The sequence below is a fragment of the Microcaecilia unicolor genome, chromosome 3 (genome assembly GCF_901765095.1).
Source record: "Microcaecilia unicolor chromosome 3, aMicUni1.1, whole genome shotgun sequence".
Classification (NCBI taxonomy): Eukaryota; Metazoa; Chordata; class Amphibia; order Gymnophiona; family Siphonopidae; genus Microcaecilia; species Microcaecilia unicolor.
Window position 1 is genome coordinate 140,734,319 of NC_044033.1, and position 26,166 is coordinate 140,760,484.

The window sequence follows — 26,166 nt, forward strand, 5'->3', positions numbered from 1 at the left end:
CCAAGCTTTCACTGTCGCCTAAGTTTCTACCTGTTTGGCCACCTTAAGATCATCACATATGATTGTGACTCTGGGCAAGTCACTTAACCCTCCATTGCCTGCCGCATTGAGCCTGCCGTGAGTGGGAAAAAGTGTGGGGTACAAATGTAACAAAAAACAAAACAAAAAACACCCAAGTCCCATTCCTCTTACATGCAAGTTCTTCACCCCCTAAACTATATCATTCCCTAGGGTTTTTGCAGCCCAAATGCATGACCCTGCATTTTTTAATATTAAGTCTTAGCTGCCAAATTCAAGACCATTCCACTAGCTTTGCCGAGTCCTTTCTCATGTTATTCACACCAACAGGGGTGTTTACCCTATTGCAGATTTTGGTATCAACTATAAAGATGTAAACCTTCAGCAATAACATTAGAAAAATGTTGAAAAGAACCGGCCGAAGAACTAAACCTTGCAGCACACCACTGGTAACATCCTTTTCCTCAGAATGAGCTCCATTTACCACTACTTTCTGTCGCCTTCCGCTCAACCAGTTCCTAACTGCATCACTTTAGGGCCCATACCGAGGGCACTCCATGTATTTATTAGTGGTCTATGTGGAACCATGCCAAAGGCTTTGCTAAAATCTAAATAAAGCACATCTAGCCCTGTCCCTTGATCCAATTCTCTGGTCACCCAGTCAAAGAAATTAATCAGATTTGTCTGACAAGACCTGCCTCTAGTGAAACCATGTTGCCTCAGGTCCTGTAATCCATTGGATTCCAAACCTTTTCTGTTCTCTGTTTTAAAAGCATTCCCATCAATTTACTTACAGTTAGAAGCCAAACTTAACAGCCTGTAGTTCCCAACATCTTTACTTTCTCTTTGATCTGCTCTTCTCCAGTCCTCTAGAGAAGCATTGAAAAGGTCAGCCAAGTTCCTTCAGTACCCTTGGATGTATGGCATCCAGCCCCATCGCTCTGTCCACCTTTAGTTTAGCCATCTCCTCACAAATACAGTCCTCTGAAAATTGTTCAGAGACTACCAACCTTCCATTTCTATTTGTATTTGTCTTCTGCGATCCTGCTCCCAGTCCTTTAGCTGTGAACACAGAACAGAAATATTTGATGTTTTTTATATGTACACTGCCTAGGACTGCTGGATAGAGCAGTGTAGAAATGTTTTAAATAAAATTTAAGCAATTCTGCCTTATCGTTATCGGGGATGGAAGTGGACCATTTTATTGTCTATGCAGTGTTGCATACAGTCTATTATTAGATACTCTTTTGTAATACAAAGAAAGTTGAGGATATTTAGAAAATATTTAAATTTGGAGGTCTTCAGAATTTTGGTTCCATCTTTAATTCTTTCCAGATTGGATTATTGTAACCTTATGTTAGCTAACTGTTCGAAATCTCTTATCCATCGTCCAGAATTCTGCAGTTAAATTTTTGGGTTATCCCGATTTGAATCACTGCAGCCTTTTTATGCTAAACTTCACTGGTTACCTGTTGCTGAGAGAATTCAGTTCAAATGAGGTGTTACTACTTTTAAAACCCTTACTGGTGAAATTCCAGAGCATATATTGAATTTAGTATCACTATTACAAGGGTCCTCTATTAGATACAAAACTCGTAATATTTTTCAGTTAAGATTTCCAATGTTAAAATCAGTCAAATATCTTTCATTGTCTATTCAATATCAGCTACCTAATCTGTGAACCAGCTTCCATGGTTTTTGAGATCTTGCACTCACTATTTTCAGTTTAGAAAACTTTTAAAAGCTTTCCTGTTTTGTAAGGCAAGTCTGTCTACTGTTTAATATGTGATATTAGCTTGTTCTATTTGAAGCTCCTGGATAGTCCAACTTTTGATTACTGTAATTTGTCCTTGAACTGAATAGGTATAGGCAAAATACAAGAACTGGCGTAATAGTATATATTGCTTTCCAGACGTTGCCCCTTTTTCCCATTTGTGTAGAGATATTTAATGCTTCACTTTCCTGAGGGCTTGTACTTACCTGGGGGATTTGATCACCCTGCCCCACTGATATTGTATACATGGGAGTGCTTCTGCTGCCTTACAGCAGTGTTTCCCAAGTCCAGTCCTGGAGTACCCCTTGCTAGTTAGGTTTTCAGGATATCTACAATGAATATGCATGAACTTGATTTGCATATACGGCCTCTGTTATATGCAAATTTATTTCATGCATATTCATTGTGGATATCCTGAAAACTTGACTGACAAGGGGTACTTCAGGCCCGGACTTGGGAAACACTGCCTTACACTTGCAGAGACAGGAACTGGGCTTCGGACCTAAATCCAGGTCTTAAGCAATGTTGTTACCATAGGAGCTAGCTCTGTGGGTGCCAGTAAGTGCTCAGCATCCCCAGTATTGAGCTCTTTCATTGTGTCTAGGAAGGGGTCATTTTGTAAAGTGTTTGGCACATTCATCACTTTGAAATGTTGGTGCCTATGGATGGTCTATAGAACTTTTTCAGTAATCAGAAAAGAGGGATAGAAAGAGACAAAATCTGTCCAATATATAAACCCTTTCTAGTATTATGTCCAGCACAATGTATTTTCTTTTAAACACCAGTCTATGCGAAGTATGAATAATCCAGGAAGTTTATTCATATTCCGCATAGACTGGTGTTTTAAGAAGTACATAGTGCTGGACATAACACTGCCAGTGAGGTTGGTTAGTGATTTACTGACCAGATCATGAGCATGGGCAACAGATTCTGAATCAAATGATCTGTATCCATTGATTAATGTCTGAGTGAGTATGATTAAGCAATTCTGGCCAGAAAACTGAGCAGGCACAATCTACACATTACTAACCTAGGATATTCAGGATAGTTTATTCCTGAACTACATAATTAATTTTACTTCTTAAGAGATCATCCTAAGCTGTGTGTTCCTCCCTAGTTCATTAATCTCAAAGGTTCAAAAAAGATCAGTTAGTGGACACCTGTAATTGCTACAGACAAGGATTCTGTAGAAAGAGAACAGATGGCATCTTGACTGTCATTCAGGAACTGCCAGATTTCCTTACTAGGTGACCACATCAGCAATATTTGCCACTTGTTTTTGTCCTGTGTACTGTTAAGCTTATCCGCTCACTTTGCTTTTATGGGAATGAAAAGCAAAATGAAATACTACTTGTTTTTAAGGGTATAAATGATCCCCAGGAGAAGTGGTACTGGCCTGTAGCTGAGCAACCAGAGGATGAGAATGAGGAGGAGGAAGATACCAAAGATGACGAAGTTGAAGAATTAAGCGTGAGTTTTGTTTTGTTTTGGGCGGTGGGGGGTTGTTTTTTTGGTAACATGGAGATGAGCAAGCAAGGCAAAATTGCTTACCTGTACCACATGTTCTCCAAGAAAAGCAGGCTACCAGCCCTCTTAAGTGGATGAGGTCACCCAACGGAGCTTGGGCTGGAACAGTATAAACAAGGCTCAAGAGTTCCTGTAATGTTGTATGAGGCAACTTTACTTTCTCTGAGGTCAAGCAGGATGAAAGTTCTCAAAAGTATGACTCCATAGCTACAGTTTGCCTTTAAAGAAAATAATTTATGCCAATGGTGCAAAAACTAATATTTTTGGCAGCAGCAGGTCTTTTTTTTTTTTTTTTAATTTAAATGAGGTTTTATTAAACACAGTCAAAATGAACAACAAACAAGCCTACAAGGCCAATTCATACATAACACCATACTACAAAGTACAAAATACAATGTCATGGGAAGAATCCAGAAACCGCATAGGTTTTTGGTATGTCAAACGCCCTATAAACCCATACCCCACCCCTATTCCCCACCCCAATCCCCTCCAAAATGGGTACAAAGAGTACTCTTCAAGCTAATTGGAAAATGATATGGGACCCCTTGAAGAACTTTCATCTGGGCATACAATTACACCTCTTAGCTAACTGCTGTATCCGATAAATGTAACTGAGTTTCGCCCTCCAGAGAGACATAGTGGCTCAACTTGCTTACAACAGGTAGCCAGAGTTAATTTTGCAACGTTAAGCAGATGACATACCAATTGCAATTGGGCACACGTCAGACCCGGAATAGCTCTTATTAAACAAGAACATTACCAGAACCCCACTGGCCAGTACAGTGATATATCTGATATTGTACACTTTTCCAAAAAGCTTTAGCCTTAGGGCGTCCACCATGGTATGCCCTTATGGCAACAGAGCATCCAACAGGCCGAAGAGGCCTGCGGGAACCAGTGTTGAATTCTATCCAGGGTCAGATACCAACAATATAGAAGCTTGTAGTTGTTCTCTTGAACATTAGCAGCAATAGCCACTGTAGCAAGCTTAGCTTCCATAGCATCCCAGTCTGAAGGCTCATAAGCCACTCCCAACTCATATTCCCACTTCATACGATGTTGGAAGGTAGGATGCAACAAATCTTGTACATATGTATACAGAGCTGCTAATAGATTTCTAGTAGATTTAAATCCTCACATATATTTTCCAATTCAGTCTATTCAGCAGCAGACCATTTTTAAAGTTGTTTTATGATTCCAATGTAAAAATAATAAAAATAGACCCAAAGGAGACAGGCTTGGATTGTAAACCTCAGGATAGAATGTCCAAACTTGCTGTGGTGTCGGGAATCCCCTATCCAAACAGAAATGAAGACTTCAATAGATTTTCTTAGGATCTAGAAGCCAGATTTAAGAATGATTGGAATACTTACTTAAGTGCAGCCTCAGCCTCAGGCCATTCTCCCAGCCACAGCATCAGAACCCTGTCCAAGCCAAGCTCCTTTCTCCCAATTGCCCCCTTGTCAGCCTCCAGCCCTTTTCTCTCAGCCCCAACATTAGATCCTTCCTTCTCCCACTGTCTGCTGGCACTGTGTGGGAGTTGGAAGCAAAGAACAAGTGGTTCCAGTGTCATGCAAGAAACAGGAAGTACTCTACTTTTCAGCTCCTGCACGATGCCGTCAGACAGAGCAAGCCGAGAACAGGCAAAATGACAGCAGTGAAAACACAAGCTCCCACTGCCCTGCAGAGGATTTAGAGGTGCTGGCCAGGTAGAAGGGGGCATGTGACCCTGACATTTTAGTATGTCCCCATGCATGTCATTCTTTTCATGACCCTGATGTTATGGCATTGCTGCCCATGTGCTCTGAGCCCCAGGTCTGCTACTATTTTTTAATTTTCCCTGCAGTAATATGTGTGTGAACAGGAGTCCACTATCACAGTCTTACAAAATTGCTTCTATAGAAGCTGACCTCAGGTGGGCTACCAACACTGCCATGGTGCTAATATGAGCCTTGATATGCTCTTTCAGAGCTAGACTTGCGTGGACATAACAGAAAGAGATGTGGTCTGGTAGCTAGTTGTATAGTGTGTGCTTAGAAGTGGAAGTATTAGTTTTATTGTGGTCAAAAGGAGCAGAAGGCTATGGCCCTGTTGAAATCCAAATTGTGCAGGGAGGCACCTTTGTGGCTAATCATCTTTATGCTAATGGCTCCCAGATCTACCTTTTTACACCAGAAATTTTAGCAGAAATCCAGGCCCAAGCCTTAGCCTGCTTGTCTGACATTGCTGCTTGGATGTCTTACTGCCATCTGAAACTGAACATAGCCAAAGCTGAACTTCTTATTTTTCCTCCTAAATCTACCTCTTTTCCCCCAGTCCCCTATTTCTGTGGATAACACACTCATTCTTCTTGTCTCCTCAGTCTGTAACCTCAGACTTATTTTTGACTCATTTCTCTCTTTCTGTGCATATATCCAACAGACTGCTAAACCCTGTCATTTCTTTCTTTATAACTTCACCAAAATTCATCCCTTCTTTTCTGAGCACTTTGCGAAAGCCTTATCCATACTCTCATCGTCTCACATTTAGATTACTGCAACTTGCTTCTCACAGGTCTCCCATTAAACTATCTCTCTCCCCCTTCAAGATGTTCAAAATTCTGTTGTATAACTTCTCTTCCACCAGTGTTGCTACACTCGCATAACTCCTCTCTCAAGTCACTTCATTTCCGTATACAGTTCAAACTCCTCTTACTGACTTACAAGTGCATTCAATCTGCAGCACCTCAGTATCTCTCCTCTCTTATCTCCTCCTACACTCCTCCCCGGGAACTCAGTTCTTTGGGTAAATCTTTCTTATCTGTACCCTTCTCCTCCACTGCCAACTCCAGATTCCTTTCCGTTTATCTTGCTATACTCGGCTGAAAAAACAAAATCCCATTAGGTTCTTAAGCTTCTTTGGGACCCAGTAGATACTTTTTTACAATCTGACTTCAAGTATAGCAATTCAGACCGTTAATCCAACTCTTCCAATAATTGTTATATACGTTATTTATTATGTTAAACTTACATATTGATATAAGCACGTGGTCAAGTTATATGCGCTTTTATGTACTAATTTTAAATTTCAATAAAAGTTATAGAACTAAAAAAAGGAATATTTTACTTTTTGTGGATAAAAATATGTACTGAAAATAAAAGCCTTCCACCAGCAGTGCTTCACATTGCCATGCAGTATACCTAAGTTTGATTAGTAGGTCATGCATTTTGCTACCTGAACTAGCTCTCCTCTGTACTCTTTGTACCTCATAATTAGGAGGAAGAAGAGACCTCGTCTCCTCATGCTTTATTGGGAGGGGGGGGGGGGGGCTCTCAAGCTATCACACCTTCCTAATTGGGGCCATGAATAAGGGTTGTATTATAACCTTTGTGGTTTCACTTTTTCCTTTTGGGGGGGGGGGAGGGGAGAGGAAGGAGCAGAGCTTCCCTCCTCGGGTCAAAGGGTTCTCATTTGACATGTCTCTTGGAGGAAGGGCAGGGTATTGCCCACAGGTCAGACAAAAATAGGTGCACTAATTTCACATTTTCTTTGCTTTAGGTTGAAAAACTAATTTGCAAATTATTGTTTCCTTAGAATATGTCATGGAACCGTGGTAGATATATGCATTAGTAAAGTTGGTTAAATATTGCAGACATTTGACCATCTTCTTTGCAGTTTAGTGCAAATTACCCTAAATTATTTTTTAGATATGTGTAGAAACTTAATTTCTTGTTCTTTTTTTTTTATTATTTCAGTCTTTGGAAAAGCTAGAAGCTCTCACTGCATATTTAAGAAAAGAGCATTTTTATTGCATTTGGTGTGGAACAGCCTACCAAGGTAAGAAAAGCCACATTTTATTTCATGATCTGCCCTGATGATTATGTTGATTTCCATAACTAGCTGCTGAGAAGATTCCAGTTCCATCAAATCCCTATGGATAGAAATTCCATGTGTAAAGGGAGAAAGGATAGTGATAGGAGTGTACTACCGTCCACCTGGCCAGGTTGAAGAGACACGTAGAAATGTTATCAGACATTAGGGAGGCTAACAAACTGGGGAACATAATAATAAATAGGCAATTTAAATTATGCAGATATTGATTGGGTTAAAGTAACATCAGAGCATGCTAGGGAGGTAAAATTCCTTGACAAAATCAAGGACTGCTTTATGGAGCAGCTGGTACAAGAGCCAACAAGAGGAGGAAAAATTCTAGACCTAGTCCTTAATGGAGCACATAATCTGGTTAATGTGGTAATGGTGCTGGGGCCGCTTGATAACAGTGGTCATAATATAATCAGATTTGATATCGGCTCTGGAGTAAGTACACATAGGAAGTCCAATACGTTAGCAAGGAGGCTATGATAAAATGAAAAGAAGAACAGTGAAAAAAAAATTAAGAAGAGCAGCTGTGAAAGTCAGCTGTGGATGCTGTTCAGAAATACCATCCTGGAAGCACAGGCCAGTTATATTCCATGTATTAAAAAAGAAATAAGATAGGCCAAACGACAGCCGGCTTGGTTAAAAAGTGAGGTGAAGGAAGCTATTAGTGCTAAAAGAAAATCCTTCAGAAAATGGAAGAAGGATCCGACTGAAAATTAGAAACAGTGTAATGCAAAGCGTTGATAATGAAGGCAAAAAGGGACTTTGAAAAAAAAAAAAGATTACGTTGGAGGCAAAAACACATAGTAAAAACTAAGTTAATTAGAAGCAAGAAGCCGGCAAAAGAATCGGTTGGACCATTAGATGACTGAGGGGTAAAAGGGGCACTCAGGGAAGACAAAAGCCATAACAGAGAGATTAAATTAATTCTTTGCCTCGGTCTTCATTGAGGAAGATTTGGGAGAATACCGGAGCCAAAAATAGTATTCAATGCTGAAGAGTCAGAGAAACTAAATGAAATTTCTGTAAACCTAGAAGATGTAATGGCACAGTTTGACAAATTAGCAAATCACCTGAACCAGATGGTATTCGTCCCAGAGTACCGATGAACTTGCAGAACTATTGTTAGTAATATGTAATTTATCTTTAAAATCAAGCATGGTACCAGAAGATTGGAGGGTGGCCAATGTAATGCCAATTTTTTTTTAAAAAGGTTCCAGGAGACCACGAGCTGCACTGAGAGAGTGAGACATGTTTTTCAGGCTCTTTGAGGCTCCAGCACCTAAATCATTAATTAGCAAATAACCTTCCTTCTTTAGAAACTTTCGTGCATGAAAAGGAGTTACCTTTAAGGAAAAATACCTGAATGCACCTTTGGAACATATGTCTAACAAAGAATCTCAAAGAGAGAAAGATAAGCAACGTGTGACTGACATTATGATGGAAGGAGCGGTATCGTCACGTGGGCCGTCCTTTATGGAAGAGCAACTTACTCAGCTCACTGCGGCTATGGGATGTGCGCTTGAACCCAAGCTGGGCCAACTTAAGCCAGATTACTAATGTAAAAATGCTCTTTGCCAGACAAGTCGGCAAACAAGTGAACTGGAACAGATTCTCTACATTGGAAGACACTTCCACTCCAACTGTGGAAGCTCTGTCCACCTTGGAGAAAAAAGTCTGTGACCAAGCATATAAAATAGATGATTTGGAAAAATCGGTCACGTCATAATAATGTACGGATTATTGGTTTACCGGAGACGGTTGGAGAACGAGTGTTGCCTACACTGTTGCAATGCTGGTTGGGGGTCTGAGTTTGCATTATTGGATCATGCGGGCCTGCTGTTCTGTCTTTTGACAGCCTTGCCTAAGTTACAGTGGAATCCTGGAATGGGTTAATGTTTGTTATTATTTCACTGCTAGGTCATGTGAGCTAGGCATTGTGTGTAGTGTAGCTTATGGTAATGCAACCACTCTTGACAAGCTGTTTCTATTGGTCTTTACCTTCTCCTCTGGGCTTGTGTGTGCCCTACTTTCTAGTCCTCTCTCTCTCTATGATTCTGTATTACCTTCAGTCAGCTCATGTCCTGTTAAACGCTCTGAAGAGAACTTGTTTTTTTTTACCTTGGACATATCTTTATGTTAAGATATAACATTTCAAGCAGACCAGCTGTGATCCTCTCCTGTAAACCCAACTGTGTTTTTCACCTGCTCAGCAAAGCTGGGTTTCGCAGTCTCCGTCCACTGAAGCAACTGTCAGAATCACGAAGTCTCTGTGCTATGAGGCAATCTTCTGAACTGCTGACTGTGAGTACTTTGTTGTGTTATTCAATAAAGAAAATATCAGAAAAGAAAGAGACTTCAGGTATGCTGGTATGTCAAGGTTAACTGCAAGATACTGAGACTTTCAGGTAAAGGTCTTAGGAGACTTGTACACCCGCTGTGCCTGGAAAGAGTTCATTGCGTGGAATGAGATCAAGATGGCTGCCGGACCCCACGAACTATTATCATTAAAATTCTAAATTACATCCACAAGGTAGAAATAATGAGAGGGTACCGGTAGAAAAGAGAGACTCTACAATACGAAGAACACCCCAGAATTTTCTGCGCTTACTCTGTGCTATTGCAAGAGCGACGAAGAAATGTACCCCGATTTGTGCACAGCTCCAGAAAAGAAAAACTAAATTTATGCTGCTTTATCCTGCTATATTAAAAGTTCAATACAATGGTCACTGGAAGACCTTTGATTCCGTGGGAACAGTGTGGGAATTTGTTACTCAGATTTCTCCCTCCCAGCAAGAGGAAACCTGAAGTGGAGGTGATGTTTGTCATTGATATACTGTATTGTATATGCAGATAACTAAATAGTAGATTCTTACTGAAATGAAGGTTATATAAGTAGCTGCTAGGATTTCTGTTATACTTGTCTCTAACTATACTATTCTATTGTGTAAGTCCCACATGCATCACTTTGCACTTGCTCACTTTAAACGTTATCTGCCATTTGGATGCCCAGTCTTGTAAGTCCTCTTGTAATTTTTTTTACAATCCTCTTCGATTTAACAACTTTGAATAACTTTTGTGTTGTCAGCAAATTTAATTACCTCACTCTTTATTCTCATCTCTAGATCATTTACAAATATGTTAAAAAGCAGCATCCCATCACAGACCCCTGGGGAACCCCACTATCTACCCTTCTTCATTGAGAATACTGACCATTTAACCCTACTCTCTGTTTTCTAACCAGTTTTTAATCCACATTAGAACACTACCTCCTATCCCATGACTCTCCAATTTCCTCTGGAGTCTTACATGAGGTACTTTGTCAAATGCCTTTTGAAAATCCACAATACATTTTCAAAAATTATATAAGGGTAGGCCTGAGGTCGATATAAAGATCATAGATGAGTTCCTAGATAGGGCGCACCTGCCTATATTGTCAGAGACCAATCTGAAGATGCTCAATAGTCCTGTGCAAGCAAAGGAACTCCAGCAAGCTGTTAAGAAACTAAAATGACACTTGGCACTGGGGGCAGATGGATTCACAGGAGAATTTTATAAAATGCTAGTCCAGTCCCACAGCTCGTAGGCTTGCTGGTATCCTATCATCAGGAAGTGGTGGATGCAGGCAGCTTTCCCTTGCATGAAAATATAGTCTTAATAAACTTTAATACCCATATCTGGGGAAAGCCAGAGAAGTAGCTGAATCTTACAGACTCATATCCTTACTTAATGTTGACATCAAGCTGTTAACGTACATACTAGCAACGAGATCTGACGCTCGTGGATGCAGCACAAGTAGGATTCATTCAAGATAGACAATTGGTACTTAACACTCAAAATATTTTGTTGGCCATGTCCCACTCCGGGTCACGAAGACTCCAATATAGAGAGTTTGGCTGCAGCTCGAGCGTTTGACCAGGTCCACTGGCAGCACCTGTTCAATGTATTAGCAAATAGAGGGTTGGTTTGGTAGAGCTCTTTTGACATTGTACAATTTTCTGAAATCACAGATACTGGTCAATGGGAAAGAACTCCAGCATTCAAAATGGAACATGGTACACGTCGAGGATGCCTCCTGTCCTCATTATTTGGACTTTCCCAAGACCCACTGTTATGGGCACTTAATGCATCCCCTGATATTTTATGTCTGGAAGTTGCAGATTTTCCCATCAAAGCCCTGGCCTATGCGGATGATATACTTGTAGTATTCACCTCCCCTCAGGAACCGCTCCCAAAATTGACCATCATAGGACAAATTTGGGAGTTTCTCGAGTTTTACACTATAAACTATGATAAATCCAAAATGTTGCCATTGTCCCTGGAGGTGAAACAACAGTGTAAAGGCCGTTTCCCTTCTCGTGGAAGGACACGGCATTGTGATATCTGGGAGTCCAAATACCACGAGAGTTGCCTGCACACATTATATAATTGTAATGTACAGCCACTGCTGGAGTTTACAAAGAATAGGCTCCAAATGTGGAGGGCATACCCATTAACTATCTGGGGCCGTAAGGGGCTAAAAGCATATTAAAGAGATGTATTTAGCCCCTAAGTGGATGTATGCTTTCCAAATGATCCCACTATTTTTGAAGGAAAAAGAAGAACGCAAGCTGTGTCAGCTAATTCAGAAATATGTCTGTGGTGGTAAAAGGCCAAGGTTATCGATGACATTACTGCAAACACCAAAAGCACACAGGGGATGGGTCTTCTCAGTATTTGGTATTTAACTGTGGCAAGCGGAATGTGTCATACAAATGATTGGTTTAGGGGGACAGAACATTTCTCTGTTACTGGAGTAAAAACTAAATTGATTGCAGTTACACATTTTAGTCATATACTACACACAGGAGCCAGGGTACCCCCCCCCCCCCCCAAAAAAAAAAAAAAAAACCACCATCTCTAGCCATCCTATATTACAAGCTGCTAGAGCAGAGTGGTGATGGATTTGCCATCGCTAACTTTTCTGCATCAATGACTCCTTATTTGTCTATATGCATTGTGCCAGGCTGTGGAAAGAATGTATTTTTACAATGGGAGAAGAATGGATTACAGTATTTATTACAGGCAGTAGACTTGGAAGGCCGATTAAAGCCCTTTGAAATGCTGTGCCAGGAATATCAATTACCTCCCACGCAATACTTTGCATGTAAACATTACGTATCCTTACTTTGTTGGACTGACTTAACCGAAGATGTGCAGGAAACCTTGTCAGAAGTTTGAGAGCACAACTAAAAGTGCCATTGGCCTATCACCATCAACATCTCAAAGACACTACATCTGATTTGCATTATAAAAAAATTGGCAACTAGATGGGCAGCAGATCTTACTTGTGCACTCACAGACCAACAGTTACAGCAGTTTGTGGCAAGGATATATAAATGCCAGAGGGCAGAAACTCTTATGAAAGACGAATTTGCCTTGCGGCTCCATATCTCCCCATCACGGGCCTATAAATTATCTGAAGTTCAGCATGTCCAAAATGCGCCCTCGGGGATGCAACTTTAGGGCATATGTACTGGCATTGCACGGAAAGTAAAAAGCTTTGGCAGTCAGTACTTGCAGCTATTAATACTCTTTGGGGTTGTACAGTCCTGGATCATCCACATTTCTGGTGTTCAGTGTATTTCAAGCCTCTTTCCTGTAGTAATGACATCATCAGTGAAGGCCTTCATAAGGAAGTTGAGGTATTAATTCAGGGCCTTTGTATAGCCAAAGGTCTCCAGGTTTGTCAGTGTGATTGTGTAGCACGTCTGCACTGTTTCCTAGCTAGTGTGCCTTTGTGGCACTTCTGCCTTGGTTCTTATCTGTTTGTGTGCTAGGGTTAGCGCATCTATCTTGGTTATTGACTGTTTGTCTGTGACCTAGGGTTAGCATTTCTGTCCTGGTTGACTGTTTTTCTGCCTGGTTGGCACTTCTGTGGTGGCACAGCCCTGAGTTGCTTCTCTGTGTGGCCTCCCTTTTCCCTTTGAGTGGCCGTGTGGCCCAGCCTAGTGTTCTGCATAGTCTGCTTCTGCCTGTGTGTATGTGCCTTCGCTTTTGCCTTTGCTGTTGTGCTTGGATTCCAGTTCGGTCTTTTGGCCCATTTGAGTCCCTTCCTTCTAGCTTTACTTAGTTAGTTCCTGTGTACCCCATTCCTGCCTGTGTGCTACTTGCACTTCTAGTCTGTTCCAGTCCTGCCTAGTCAGGCTCAGTTCCTATGTACCCCGTTCCTGCCTGTGTGCTTCTTGCACTTCTAGTCTGTTCCAGTCCTGCCTAGTCAGGCTCAGTTCCTATGTACCCCGTTCCTGCCTGTGTGCTTCTTGCACTTCTAGTCTGTTCCAATCCTTCCTAGTCAAGCTCAGTTCCTGCGTACCCCGTTCCTGCCTGTGTGCTTATTGCACTTCTGGTCTGTTTCAGTCCTGCCTGTTTAGTCCAGTCCTGGTTGGAAGGTTCGCCTGCTGCTGCTGTTCGTTGGCAGTGGCATAGGTGGGAGCAGGAAGTTCTAGAGAAGGCTTCCGGGGCAGACCGAAGGCAGCGTGTATACGTCGCTACCGCTGCCAGGAGCACAGAAAGGCTGAAGAAGACTGCTGCCTGCGCCGGAGGGAGGGAGGAAGAGAGGGGGTAAACGGAGTCACGATCCTGAACCTCGCGGGGGGAGGGCAGCAGACGGAAGATGGATGGGACTGGGAGGGGTGGGGAGCAGAGGGAAGGAGCAAGAGATGGATGGGACTGGGAGAGGAGGTGAGCAGAGGGAAGGAGCAGGAGATGGATGGGACTGGGAGGGGTGGGGAGCAGAGGGAAGGAGCAGGAGATGGATGGGACTGGAAGGGTGGGGAGCCGAGGGAAGCCTGCTGGAAAGAAGACACTGCATAAAACAGAAGACACTGGGACCAAAGCGAATAGAAAAACTAAATGATCAGACAACAAAGGTAGAAAAAAGTATTTTATTCAGAATTTATTAATTCAAATATGTCAGCTTTTTGAAATGTGCATCTGTGATATTTTGCATGTAAATTTCAATTTTTCTGATATTGCTGCATGCTGAGTCTGACTTATTGAGTTAACTTTCCAGTTCAGCATTTTGCCTTCATACTTTTTTATTTCTAGTTCCTTGTGTCATGTCTGTTGTCATGTGTTTTTCATGTGTGATTAAGGTGCAGTATTCTGCTAGCGTGTAGTATTTGCAGCCCTTTTTGTTTTGCTTTTTTTCACGAGGTAGTGTACGGGAAAATTAGGTTCTTACCTTGGTAATTTTCTTTCCTTTAGTCATAGCAGATGAAGCCATTACGTATAGGTTGTGTCCAGCAGGGGGAGATAGAGAGCACTCAACTTTTCACAGTGCCTCATGGCCAGCTAGCTCCACTGCCTCTTCAGTATTTGAAGCTTCCAAAGCAGTATGGCAAACCGCAATGGGAATAACATGAACTTGCCTCACAGTGAACGATGGCCCCTTAACAAGGGCATGAACTCAAAAGGAGGGAATGAACACATCCTCCTGGAGGTAATAAAATCGTCCTCCTTATTGTATAACTGGAGGGGATACACGCAACCTCCTGGAGGGAATAAACTCATCCTCCAAAACATAAACTGGAGGGAATGGACTCATCCTCCTATAAGTGAACATGAATCCTGAAGACTGTTGTCCAACTTTCTCCCAAGAAAGGAACTTCATGAAACAAGAACAGAACCTGAAACAGATTCACAGCATACAGACAATCATACAGGGAGGGCTTATGGCTTCATCTGCTATGACTAAAGGAAAGAAAATTACCAAGGAAAGAACCTAATTTTCCCTTCCTTGTCATCAAGCAGATGAAGCCATTACGTATGGGATGTAACAAAGCAATCCCTATATAGGGTGGGAACAGGTCACACCACGCGCTAGCACTTGTGCTCCAAAACGCGCATCCCTCCTAGCAGCCACATCCAGCCTGTAATGTCGGGCAAAAGAGAGCTTAGAAGCCCATGTTGCTGCACTGCATATCTCTTGACGAGAGAGTGCTCCAGTTTCAGCCCAAGAGGAAGAAATCACTCTGGTAGAATGCACCTTAAAGGCTACAGGCGGAGACCGGCCGGCAAGCAGATAAGCTGAAATGATAGCTTCTTTGAGCCAGCGGGCAATAGTGGTTTTAGACGCTGGAGACCCTCTGCGAGGACCTGAGAGCAAAACCAACGGATGATCATAGATCCTGAAAGAGATAGTAACTCGCACATACTGCAGCAGAGTCCTGCGCACATCCAACAGGTGCAATTGCCCAAAAGATTCTGGAAACTCCTCCTTATCAAAGGAGGGCAAGAAAATAGGCTGGTTTAGGTGAAACGCTGAAACCACCTTAGGCATGAAGGAAGGCACGGTCCGAACCGTGACCCCGGACTCTGAGAATTGCAGAAATGGGTCTCTACAGGACAGCGCCTGGAGCTCTGATGCCCATCTCCCCGAAGTAATGGCCACAAGAAAAACGGCCTTTAGTGTCAAATCTTTCTCCGATGCTCGCCGAAGCAGCTCAAAAGGAGAAGCCTGCAGGGCCTTCAAAACTAGCCCCAGGTTCCAAGCTGGACAGAGTGCTCGCACGGGAGGCTGGAGCCGAAGTACCCCACTAAGAAACCGTGCCACATCTGGTTGAACAGCTAAAGACACGCCTTCAACCTTACCACGAAGGGAGGCCAATGCTGCCACTTGCACCCGCAGGGAATTATAGGCCACACCATCCTGCAAAAAGTCCAGAATCGGCAAAACAGGAAGCCCGCATGGGTGTGATCACTTTTGAAGCACACCAAGACTCAAACTGGCGCCAAATCCTAGCATAAGCCACGGAAGTGGAACGCTTGCGGGCCTGTAGGAGAGTGGAAATGACTGTGTTTGAATAGCCTTTGTCCCTGAATTGCGCCCTCACAATCGCTATGCCATAAGACCAAAGCGGCAGGCTACCGGGCCCTGTGACAACAGGTTCGGTACCAGAGGTAAAGGAAGGGGAACCTCCACTAGCATCTGTTGGAGGTCCGCATACCAAGGCCTCCTGGGCCAATCTGGGGCGATGAGGACCACTTCTCCTGGGTGCAGCCGAATCCGCAGGAGCACGCGCCCTATCAAGGGCCACAGAGGGAACACATATAGAAGGCCCGGAGGCCAGGGCTGAGTCAAGGCATCCAACCCTGCCGAGCGAGGATCTCTCCGTCTGCTGAAGAAGCACGGGATTTTGGCATTTGAACTTGTCGCCATAAGATCCATTTGGCACATATCTGCAGGAATACTTCGTCTGCTAGTTCCCATTCTGCTGGATCGATCTGATGCCTGCTTAGATAATCGGCTTGCACGTTGCTGTGACCTGCCGACAGAAACTGAAGATGCAGCTCGGCCCAGTGGCAAATCTGTTCGGCCTGCGCGGCCAGTGCTCTGCACTGAGTGCCGCTTTGTCAATTTATATAGGCCACTGCTGTCGTGTTGTCCGACATCACTCTGACAGCCAATCCTTCCAGGGTCACTTGAAAGGCCAGAAGCGCCTGAAACACCGCTTTCAACTCCAGGCGGTTGATGGACCACTCAACTCCTCGGGTGTCCATAGACCCTGGGCATGCTTCCCCTTGCAATGTGCGCCCCAGCCCTTCAGGCTGGCATCTGTTACTCCTAGACACCAATTGGGGAGCGCCAGCGGCATTCCTCGCTGCAGCATGCTGTCTGAGAACCACCACTCCATGCTGAGTCGGGCCGCAGGGAGCCAAGAAAGTCTGCATTGATAAACCTGAGAAACTGGAGAACATCTTTGAAGTAGGGAATACTGTAGAGGTCTCAGGTGCGCTCTTGCCCAGGGCACCACTTCCAATGTGGCTGTCATCGATCCCAGCAGCTGGATAATGTCCCAAGCTCGCGGGCGGGGCATCCTAAGGAGCAGACAGATCTGATTCTGAAGCTTGCACCACCTTAGCTCGGGTAGGTATACATAGCCCAAGTCTGTGTCGAACTTCGCCCCCAAATATTCTAGAGATTGCGAGGGGGTCAGGTGACTTTTGGTCATATTGACGACTCAGCCTAGAGATTGAAGTACTGAGACCACTCTGGCTGTAGCTTGATAGCTCTCTGTTACAGAGTCTGCTCTGATGAGCCAGTCATCTAGGTACGGGTGAACCCTAATACCTTCTCGCCTGAACAAAGCAGCTACTACCACCATTACCTTCGAAAAGGTTCGGGGAGCTGTGGCGAGGCCAAAAGGCAAGGCCCGGAACTGGAAATGTTTTCCCAACACCGCAAACCTACTACTACTATTTAGCATTTCTATAGCGCTACAAGGCGTACGCAGCGCTGCACAAACATAGAAGTAACATCTGGTACGGGGGCCAAATTGGTATGTGCAAGTAAGCTTCTTTCAGGTCTAGAGACGTGAGAAACTCTCCTGGCTGTACCGCAGCAATGACGGAGCGCAGGGATTCCATGTGGAAATGCCGCACTCTCAGGGACTTGTTTAATTCTTTTAAGTCCAGAATAGGGCGAAAAGACCCACCTTTTCGCGGCACCACAAAGTAGATGGAGTATCGGCTGTAGCCGTGTTCGGCGGGAGGTACCGGGGACACGGCCCCTAACTGAATCAGACCTTGCAAAGTCTCCTCTACCGCCGCCCGTTTGGCGGCAGAACCGCATCGGGACTCCACAAACACATCTCTTACTGGGGCGTTGAATTCTATTCTGTAGCCATCTCTGATCAGGTCTAGAACCCACTGATCTGAGGAAATAATGGCCCACTCCTCGGCAAAGAGGGAAAGATGTCCTCCGATGACAGGAAGCGAGGAGGGGGCCGGTGCACCATTATTGAGAGGTGCAGCACTCTCTGAAGGGGAATGAGCCCTTCTGCGCTTCATATTCTGCCAATTATCAGGGAATAACGCCTCAGAGGGCATACCCAGGCTAGAATCCACCGGGGGGGGGGGGGGGGGCATTAGAAGAGGCCCGTGCCAGGCTTTGTGGGAGAGCTCTTTTAAGCATGTATGCTTTATGCATTAATAAGACAAAATCAGGGGAGAAAAACTCACCCTGGGCACCCGGATCTCTGCCGGGGCTAGTAGCTCCCATATCAGCCTCACTCCGAGGCCTCTCCCCGGGCTCAGGACTCTCCGGCTCAGCGGAGGTCGCGCCATATGGTAAATTCAAAATGGCGCCCGCTGCCAGCTCAGAGCACGAAGAATCGTCGCTCGCCATGCTCGGGCCGGCTCTAACGTCTGTACAGCATGGTTTACAGAGCCCCGCTGCTGATCTGCGCTTGCCACACTTGGAACAGCGCTTTACTGTCTCCGCAGCCATCGCCGAAAACGGCGGTAAAATTCAAAATGTCAGTTTGCGCCAAAATCGCCCCGATCGCGGGCCCACCCCGGAGGAGTCAGAAAACACTCTTACCTCACTGGACCGAGTATCACAGCTCCGGTCCCACAGAAAAAGGCAAGGAAAAAACCTCTGTTCCCTTTTTTTTTTTTTTTTAACGCTGTGAGGAAAGCAGAGGTAAATAGAACTCCGGAGGCTCAGGTGAGTGGGAAAGGCAGGGAAAGGGTGAACCTATGTGCCTGCATCCACTGTTGGTGGGGAAGGACAGGGAAAGCTAAGCAATGTGTCCACATTCACGGAGGTATGGGTAAGGCAGGGAAAGGGCGAACCTATGTGCCTTTAAAGTGAAGCTGCTATAGCCTCCAACACCCCTGCTAACAACTGGCAAAAGCACAGGAGCAACCTCCAGGCAGATTTTAGATGGAGCTCGAAGCAGCTGCAGCCACTCTGCTGGGGGAGATAGAGAATACTGAAGAGAGGCAGTGGAGCAAGCTGATATGAGGCACTGAAAAAAGTGTGCTCTCTATCTCCCTCTGCTGGTTGATGGACACAACCCATCTGTAATGGCTGCATCTGCTTGATGACAAGGAAATGGACTTTAGAGAGGAAGGTAAAAGGGGTCATTCCATGCCAAGTGGTCTAAAATTAAAAAAAAAGTTCCCACCATCATGTTCTCCAATTTTGTTCAAGTTTTATCTGTTACGTGACTCAGGTGTTAAACGAAGTTTCCCAAAATTTGAGGTCTCTAACTGCAATAGTTGCAGATCTAGACCCCCTTTTCTGAAAGGTTGTCAGTCCATGAGCACGCGACATTTACCAAAATGCCATTTTTGGGGTCTAATAAAATCCAAACACATTTATAAGAATGGCTAAAAAATTCAAATCCTGTACAGTTTTTGATGCTAATTCAGATGAAATACATTTTAACATTATGGATGCAAAATCCAGTCAAACAAGTTGACTCAAAGTGTGCATCAAAATTGGTCGCAACTCATCGGAACATATTTGGACCAATATTCAGACCGCAACAACTTCCATGCAAACAAAGATATGGACTTGAAATTTTGAACAAGCATTATGCTTGTGCTGGACATAATACTGCCAGATTTGCAACTAACCAGCATCTATAACTGCCCTGCAGGATCTCTTCAAAGTTGGCACTGTCAGCGCAAATGGTAAAATATACCAGAGTTCAAAGCCAATTATTAAAAAAGAGTCTGCCTGAATCAGCTTATGAACAGTATCATCTGACAGAGAAAATTGTGCTCTACAATACTGATATGTTTTTGTTTTGCAATGCCACCATTAAGGAGTTCCTGGAGTTGCTGTTGGTAGGTTAAAACACTACTACAAAAATCCCAGGAAAACATCCAGTTGAAATCTGCTCTAGGAAAAGGGCGACTAAAGTCATCAAAATAAAATGAGGTTTTAATGAATTCTGTTAGAGTAAACAATTTGTAGTACATCAGTCCAAACCCCATCCTTTTACATTAAAAAATATAAATAAAGTTATAGAAGTTCAGATATGTAACTGCCAAGTGATCCAGTTTAAGGAGGGCAACTTTAGGTCACACCTGAATTTCTGATATCTTTATCCAGATGCATTACGGTACCTACAGCATTGATTTGAAAGGGTAAAAGCAGGGACTACAAATATCACAATGCATTAGGATGGAAGTTCAAAAACAAGGATTGGTCAGAAGTCAGTTTTTCAGTTTTTGTAAATTGGGTAATCTGACAATTCTAAAATAAATTCCAATACCTGGCAAAAGCAAAGTTATTTAAAGTAGTGGTATATATATATAATTTTTTTTTACTTTATTCTGCAGATAATGAGGACTTATTATCCAACTGCCCTGGAGACTGTTCTGCAGATCATGACTGAAAAGATGTTACCTAACACATGGGAACCCCATCAAGAGACATTTCACAGGACGGAGAGTAATTCCCAGCCCATGTCAAATTAAAATGTAGTTGGTGATGAAAAGTGATGAAAAGGAGCTCGTTGTCTTTACAGGAAACTGCTTTCCAACTTCTGGCACCATGAAATTTACAGACTCTCAGAATATAAAATGTTCAGCCACAGCATCCATGTTTTCTCAACACTGGTGAAACTGAAGTGAGAAACTGGCTAATTACTCCAATTAATTTTATCATTAATCTCTTTGAAAAATGCTGCTGTGGCAGTATGCTCTCTACTCTGGCCATGGTGGCTGAATTAAAGGATTATTTTAACTTTGTGTGCCTTTCTTGAGTTTGTGCAGACAAGATTTGATTTATTTCTCTTCATATTTCTTTAAATTAGCAAAAAATACTCATAATAATAAATGTTGAAGTTACTGTTTTTTTTAAATGGTTGCCATTTTATGTCTAACAATTTTTCCACGGTGTAGCTATGCCTCTATTTTGCTTTCTGGAATGTGAGTTCCAATCAGCTGAACAGAAAGTGCAAGGAAAGTGGTCCAGAACATGCTTGCTGGCCAGGAACATAGGACCTTAGCAACAGTGACTTGTAAAACAACCAGTTTGGAAGCAAGAGGAAGGGATAGACAGATTGGATAGGCCATATTGTCTTTTCTACCATAATTCTCTCTGTTTCTATAGATATGACAGTGTTGCTATGCAGGGTTATGACATGGCACTGTCTAAAGAAGTCTAGCAGAAATGTAACATAAAATAAATGCTGTTGCCCTGGTTCTTGGCCCTTCATGCCCTTTAGTGTGTCCCTTTCAAAAAATACTATACCCATTTCTGTGGGGAGTGATGTGCATTTTTGCTGTTTTTTTTCAGTTCACTACTCTCCTTGAGGATTTTTTTTTTAAATGTATATTTAATGCATTCTGTGTTTTTTTTCTGGTTAATTGTATTATGTATATATATTATATATAAAACTTAACGCTGAAAAAAGGCAATGCCTTATACTTACTTCACAATATAACACAAGCAAATTCACCTCCATAACCACACCAAACTTTTCCCTCCCTGTCTCAGACACCCTGAAGATTCTTGGAATTACCATTGATTGAAATCTCACACTTGAAAACCATGTGAAGAATACAAGCAGGAAGATGTTTCAGTCTATGTGTAAACTCAGAAGACTAAAACCTTTCTTCCCAAGAGGCATTTTTTGCAACATTGTACAATCAATGGTGCTGAGTCATCTAGACTATTGCAATGCGCTGTAGGCTGGTTGTAAAAAGCATATCATCAAGAAACTTCAGACAGCCCAGAACACCGCAGCTAGACTCATATTTGGAAAGACAAAATATGAAAGTGCAAAACCCCTTAGAGAGAAGCTCCATTGGCTTCAGTTTGCACTCTGGTTCATAAAGTCATTCATGGAAACGCTCCGGCATATGTCAGACCTTATTGATTTGCCACCCAGGAACGCTAAAAGATCAGCATGCACATTCCTGGGTCTTCATTCCCCTAGCTGTAAAGGTCTAAAATACAAACTAGTACATTTGTCCTGCTTTTCCTACATTGGCACGCAGCTGTGGAATGCATTACCACTTGATCTGAAAACTATTCACGACCTAATCAACTTTCGAAAACCACTAAAGACTTTTCTTTTTAACAAGGCTTACCATAATAATCAACAATAGAAATTCCAATGCATCACTACTTACTTGATAATCTGACTGTTTTCTGATTTACTGAATTGATTATATCCACTATGTTACACTTTTTTTTTTTGTATGTAACCAATTGTTTATCTACTCATTTTGTTGTTGTTACATTTGTACCCCGCACTTTCCCACTCATGGCAGGCCCAATGCGGCTTACATATTGTATACAGGTACTTATTTGTACCTGGGGCAATGGAGGGTTAAGTGACTTGCCCAGAGTCACATGGAGCTGCCTGTGCCTGAAGTGGGAATCGAACTCAGTTCCTCAGGACCAAAGTCCACCACCCTAACCACTAGGCCACTCCTCCCTCTTGAATGGCACCTGCCATGATGTAATATTGTAAGCCACATTGAGCCTGCAAATAGGTGGGAAAATGTGGGATACAAATGCAACAAATAAGTATATAAATAAATAAGACACATAGTAGCACTTGAGAGGCAGACTAGAAATCTATTCCTTATCATCCATGCCAGACCAATCTAGACCAGTGGGTTGTGTCCCTCTGCCAGAAGATGGAGCCAGAAAAAAAAAAAGAAATGCCAAAATGGAGAAAAAAAATCCCCCATTTTACTTTATTGTATGCAAGGTACCTTTTCGTTTTTTTGAAATTGAGTGTTTTAAAATGCATACATATGGAGATATATATACTTTTTTTTTTTTTGGCAATCACCTTTTTAACCTCTGCTGGCAGTTCTTTTGGCATGCCCTATGTAAATATTTCTTGGCTGTCTTTTTTTTTTTTCTTTTGAAAGACTGCTAGAAAAGATGACACACCTGTCAATAGATAGATGTCCATGTGAAACTTAGTTGAAATTTAAAATATGAGTGAAAAAAATTATTTTGTAGTGCAGGGTATTGTTTACTGCACTTTCACACATTTTGTGACTCTCTTTTTAACCAGTTTTAATTGTCCTCCTGAAATTGTGTCATTGTGGGACAGTTTTATGCCCAGGACAGACTAGGCAGCATTTCTTTTGGGTGAATGTCTGCATGTCTTTTCAGTTTCATGACCTCATTTATAATTGTAGTTTTAAGATCAATTATTTTATGATCCCTTTTAGATCATTTCCTTGTGAGTATTATTTAACCCCAACAACAAATACTTGTGTTTACAACCAGTCATTTATGTACACTAATAATTTATACATTATGGAAGGTTTTAATTATAATAGTTTTATCTGTAACATCTTTTCAGTTTTTTAGCATTATTGGCATGGGTATATGTTTTTTGTTAACCTTAAATGAACAATTGATATATAAATACACTTTTACATATTTTTATTGCTAGCCACCGTTAACTAGAAATATAGTTTAATGTCCATTTTAATAATTAGCTTGTGTAATAAGTTATTCAGTATGTCTGGGTTTAAAATAGGGCTGCATTATAATTGCAGTTAACTCGGCAATTAATACATCATTAATTGTGATTTAAAAAAAAAAATCACATTGCAGCATCTCCTGTCTCCTTCAAGCATTTCAAAAAGATTGAAGTGCTGAGTAATTTTATTGAGACAGACACCCGACGTGACCACGTTTTGCCCTACGGCTGCGTCGGGAATTAAAAAACTAGCAATAAACAAATAGGTATGTGTTCCCTTTTGGTGTTTTCTGGTCACTCTTAACACTTTGCTTTTGGTGACATGCTGTTGATAATAGTTGTAAGTTTACTACAGTAATGATGACACTGTTAGTGGATTGCTATTTTAAATAGCACTGTGTAATTTAATACTGGTCATTTTTATGCATGTTTTTAAAATGTTCACAGTCTGATAGTATTTTTATCACATACTGACTTTTGTTTATGTATTAACTTTTATGATTTATATTATAGTTACTTTTAATGTTTCTACTTTTTTGAATGTTTTGCATATTTATGTATAGTGTTATATTTTTTTATTGCTAGTTTTTAACCTCTGACGCACATATATACTTTTATGTATTAACTTTGTTTTATTTATATTATAATAATGTTTTTGCATTTTAAGGGGCCCTTTTACTAAGCCGCATAGGCGCCTACGTGCGTCCAATTTGGAACTACCACATATTTTTTATTTTCCAACATGCGGCGGTAATCGGCAGTGTATGCGCACTGACAGTTACTGCCAGGTTAACGCGTGAGACCTTACTGCTAAGTCAATGTGTGGTGGTAAGATCTCAGACCCAAAATGGATGCGCGCCAATTTTTATTTTGCTGCACGTCCATTTTTGGCCAAAAAAAAGAGACCTTTATTACAGGTGCGCTGAAAAATGAATTTGCATGCGTCCAAAACACGTGCCTACACTAGCACAGGCCATTTTTCAGTGCACCTTAGTAAAAAAGACCCCTGAATGTTTTATTTGCAGTTTTGCATATTTAATTATTTAATTTGCTTATAGTGTTATATTTGTTTATTGCTACAATGCAGCTGTAGGGGTTTGATATACTGTCTTTCAGTAGTTACAGTCAAAGCGGTTTACATATTATATACAGGTACTCATTTTGTACCTGGAGCAAGAGAGGGTTAGGTGAAATGCACAGAGTCACAAGCAGCTTGCAGTGGGAAATAAATAAAATACCTTTCTGTAACTAATTGTGCTTAAAAAATATATAATGAAAATACAGCCCTAGTTTCAAACTCTGTGTAATTTTTAATATGATTATCTATATGCACTGGAAATTGTACAATTCATTTTTCTCATTAATTTATAGATTGGTATGTTTTGTTTTTATTTGTGGCTCTAGATTGTTGTGACTCCTAATGGAGGCAGTTATGCTGAAACACGGAACCGTGTCGAATCCTCCTTCTGAACTCCTACTATTTTGGGGAATTTGTTTTACATAGACTTGTCGGCCTATTTTTTTTTTTTTTTTACTATAATAAACTTTGTGTTTCTCATTCTTACAAGGTTTCCTTTTTCTACTTTTTCTTGGTCCACCCCTACTTCATTTTCAGAACAGACTTCACTCCCCTTATAGGGGGCTGGTGCTGCCTTCAACTCCTCAGTATTTCTTTAGTCTAGTAGATGGTGCAGCAATGTGGCCTGAGTAACTATGAGTAGCCAGTAGGCGCAGATTCTTGGTGGAGCACAGGCTAAATCTGGGGGACACTACAGGCAACAGTCCCATGGGGTTGATTGCCCGCCTCCCTTGGGAACAGACAGCAAAGTTACTTAATTGTAGCAGGTGTTCTCCAAGGACAGCAGGCATATGTTTTCGTATGCGGGTGACATCATCTATGGAGCCCGGTACAGATACAGACACTGCCATAGTACACTGTCACTTTAAATCTTTGAGGCAGTACTCCCACCAAACATGAGCAGGTGCCTTCTAGCCCGATAATCAAGCATGGGACCAGCAGTATACTGCTAAAGCAGGAAGAGAACTCCAAGGCGAGGCAGGAGGGATGTGAGAATATATGCCTACTATCCTCAGAGAACACTTGCTACAGGTAAATAACTTTGCTATCCCTGAGGATATTTTCACACGTGGGACTCGCTAGCTGCCAGGCTTACAATTATATTATAATAATCTTGGAACTAAAGAGAAGGTGAGTCTGACAGAAAGAAAAAGCTGGAGGGCGGAGTTGACATTCAAGTAGTAAAAAGATTTTGCAGGACTGCTTGTCCAAACCGGCCTAGAATTTTGCTGCAGACAGTAGTGAGCAGTGAAGGTGCCGCATCTCAAGAAAGATATAGTAGAATTGGAAAAGGTGCAGCGAAGGGCGACTAAAATGATAGCGGGGATGGGACGACTTCCCTATGAAGAAAGACTAAGGAGGCTGGGGCTATTCAGCTTGGAGAAGAGACGGCTGAGGGGGGGAGACATGATAGAGGTATATAAAATAATGAGTGGAGTGGAACAGGTGGATGTGAAGCGTCTGTTCACGCTTTCCAAAAATACTAGGACTAGGGGGCATGCGATTAAACTACAGTGTAGTAAATTTAAAACAAATCGGAGAAAATTTTTCTTCACCCAAAGTGTAATTAAACTCTGGAATTCATTTGCCGGAAAATGTGGTGAAGGCGGTTAGCTTAGCAGAGTTTAAAAGGGGTTGGACGGTTTCCTAAAGGACAAGTCCATAAACCGCTACTA

The 26,166-nt window shown here is 42.2% G+C and overlaps 1 protein-coding gene across 2 annotated transcripts in view; it reads left to right on the top strand.

Annotated features, from left to right (window-relative positions):
- Window positions 1-21,273, top strand: part of GPATCH11 (G-patch domain containing 11) — a 75,634-nt gene extending 54,361 nt beyond the window's left edge. Inside the window, exons 5-7 of one of the 2 annotated variants that reach the window (XM_030196404.1) lie at window positions 3,155-3,262; window positions 7,054-7,135; window positions 20,294-21,273. In XM_030196404.1, coding sequence (XP_030052264.1) covers window positions 3,155-3,262; window positions 7,054-7,135; window positions 20,294-20,349 — 246 coding nt within the window. In that variant the 3' untranslated portion in view covers window positions 20,350-21,273. The remainder of the gene's footprint in view (window positions 1-3,154; window positions 3,263-7,053; window positions 7,136-20,293) is intronic. The other variant, XM_030196403.1, reaches the window with a different exon arrangement.
- The last annotated feature ends 4,893 nt before the right edge of the window (window positions 21,274-26,166 follow it).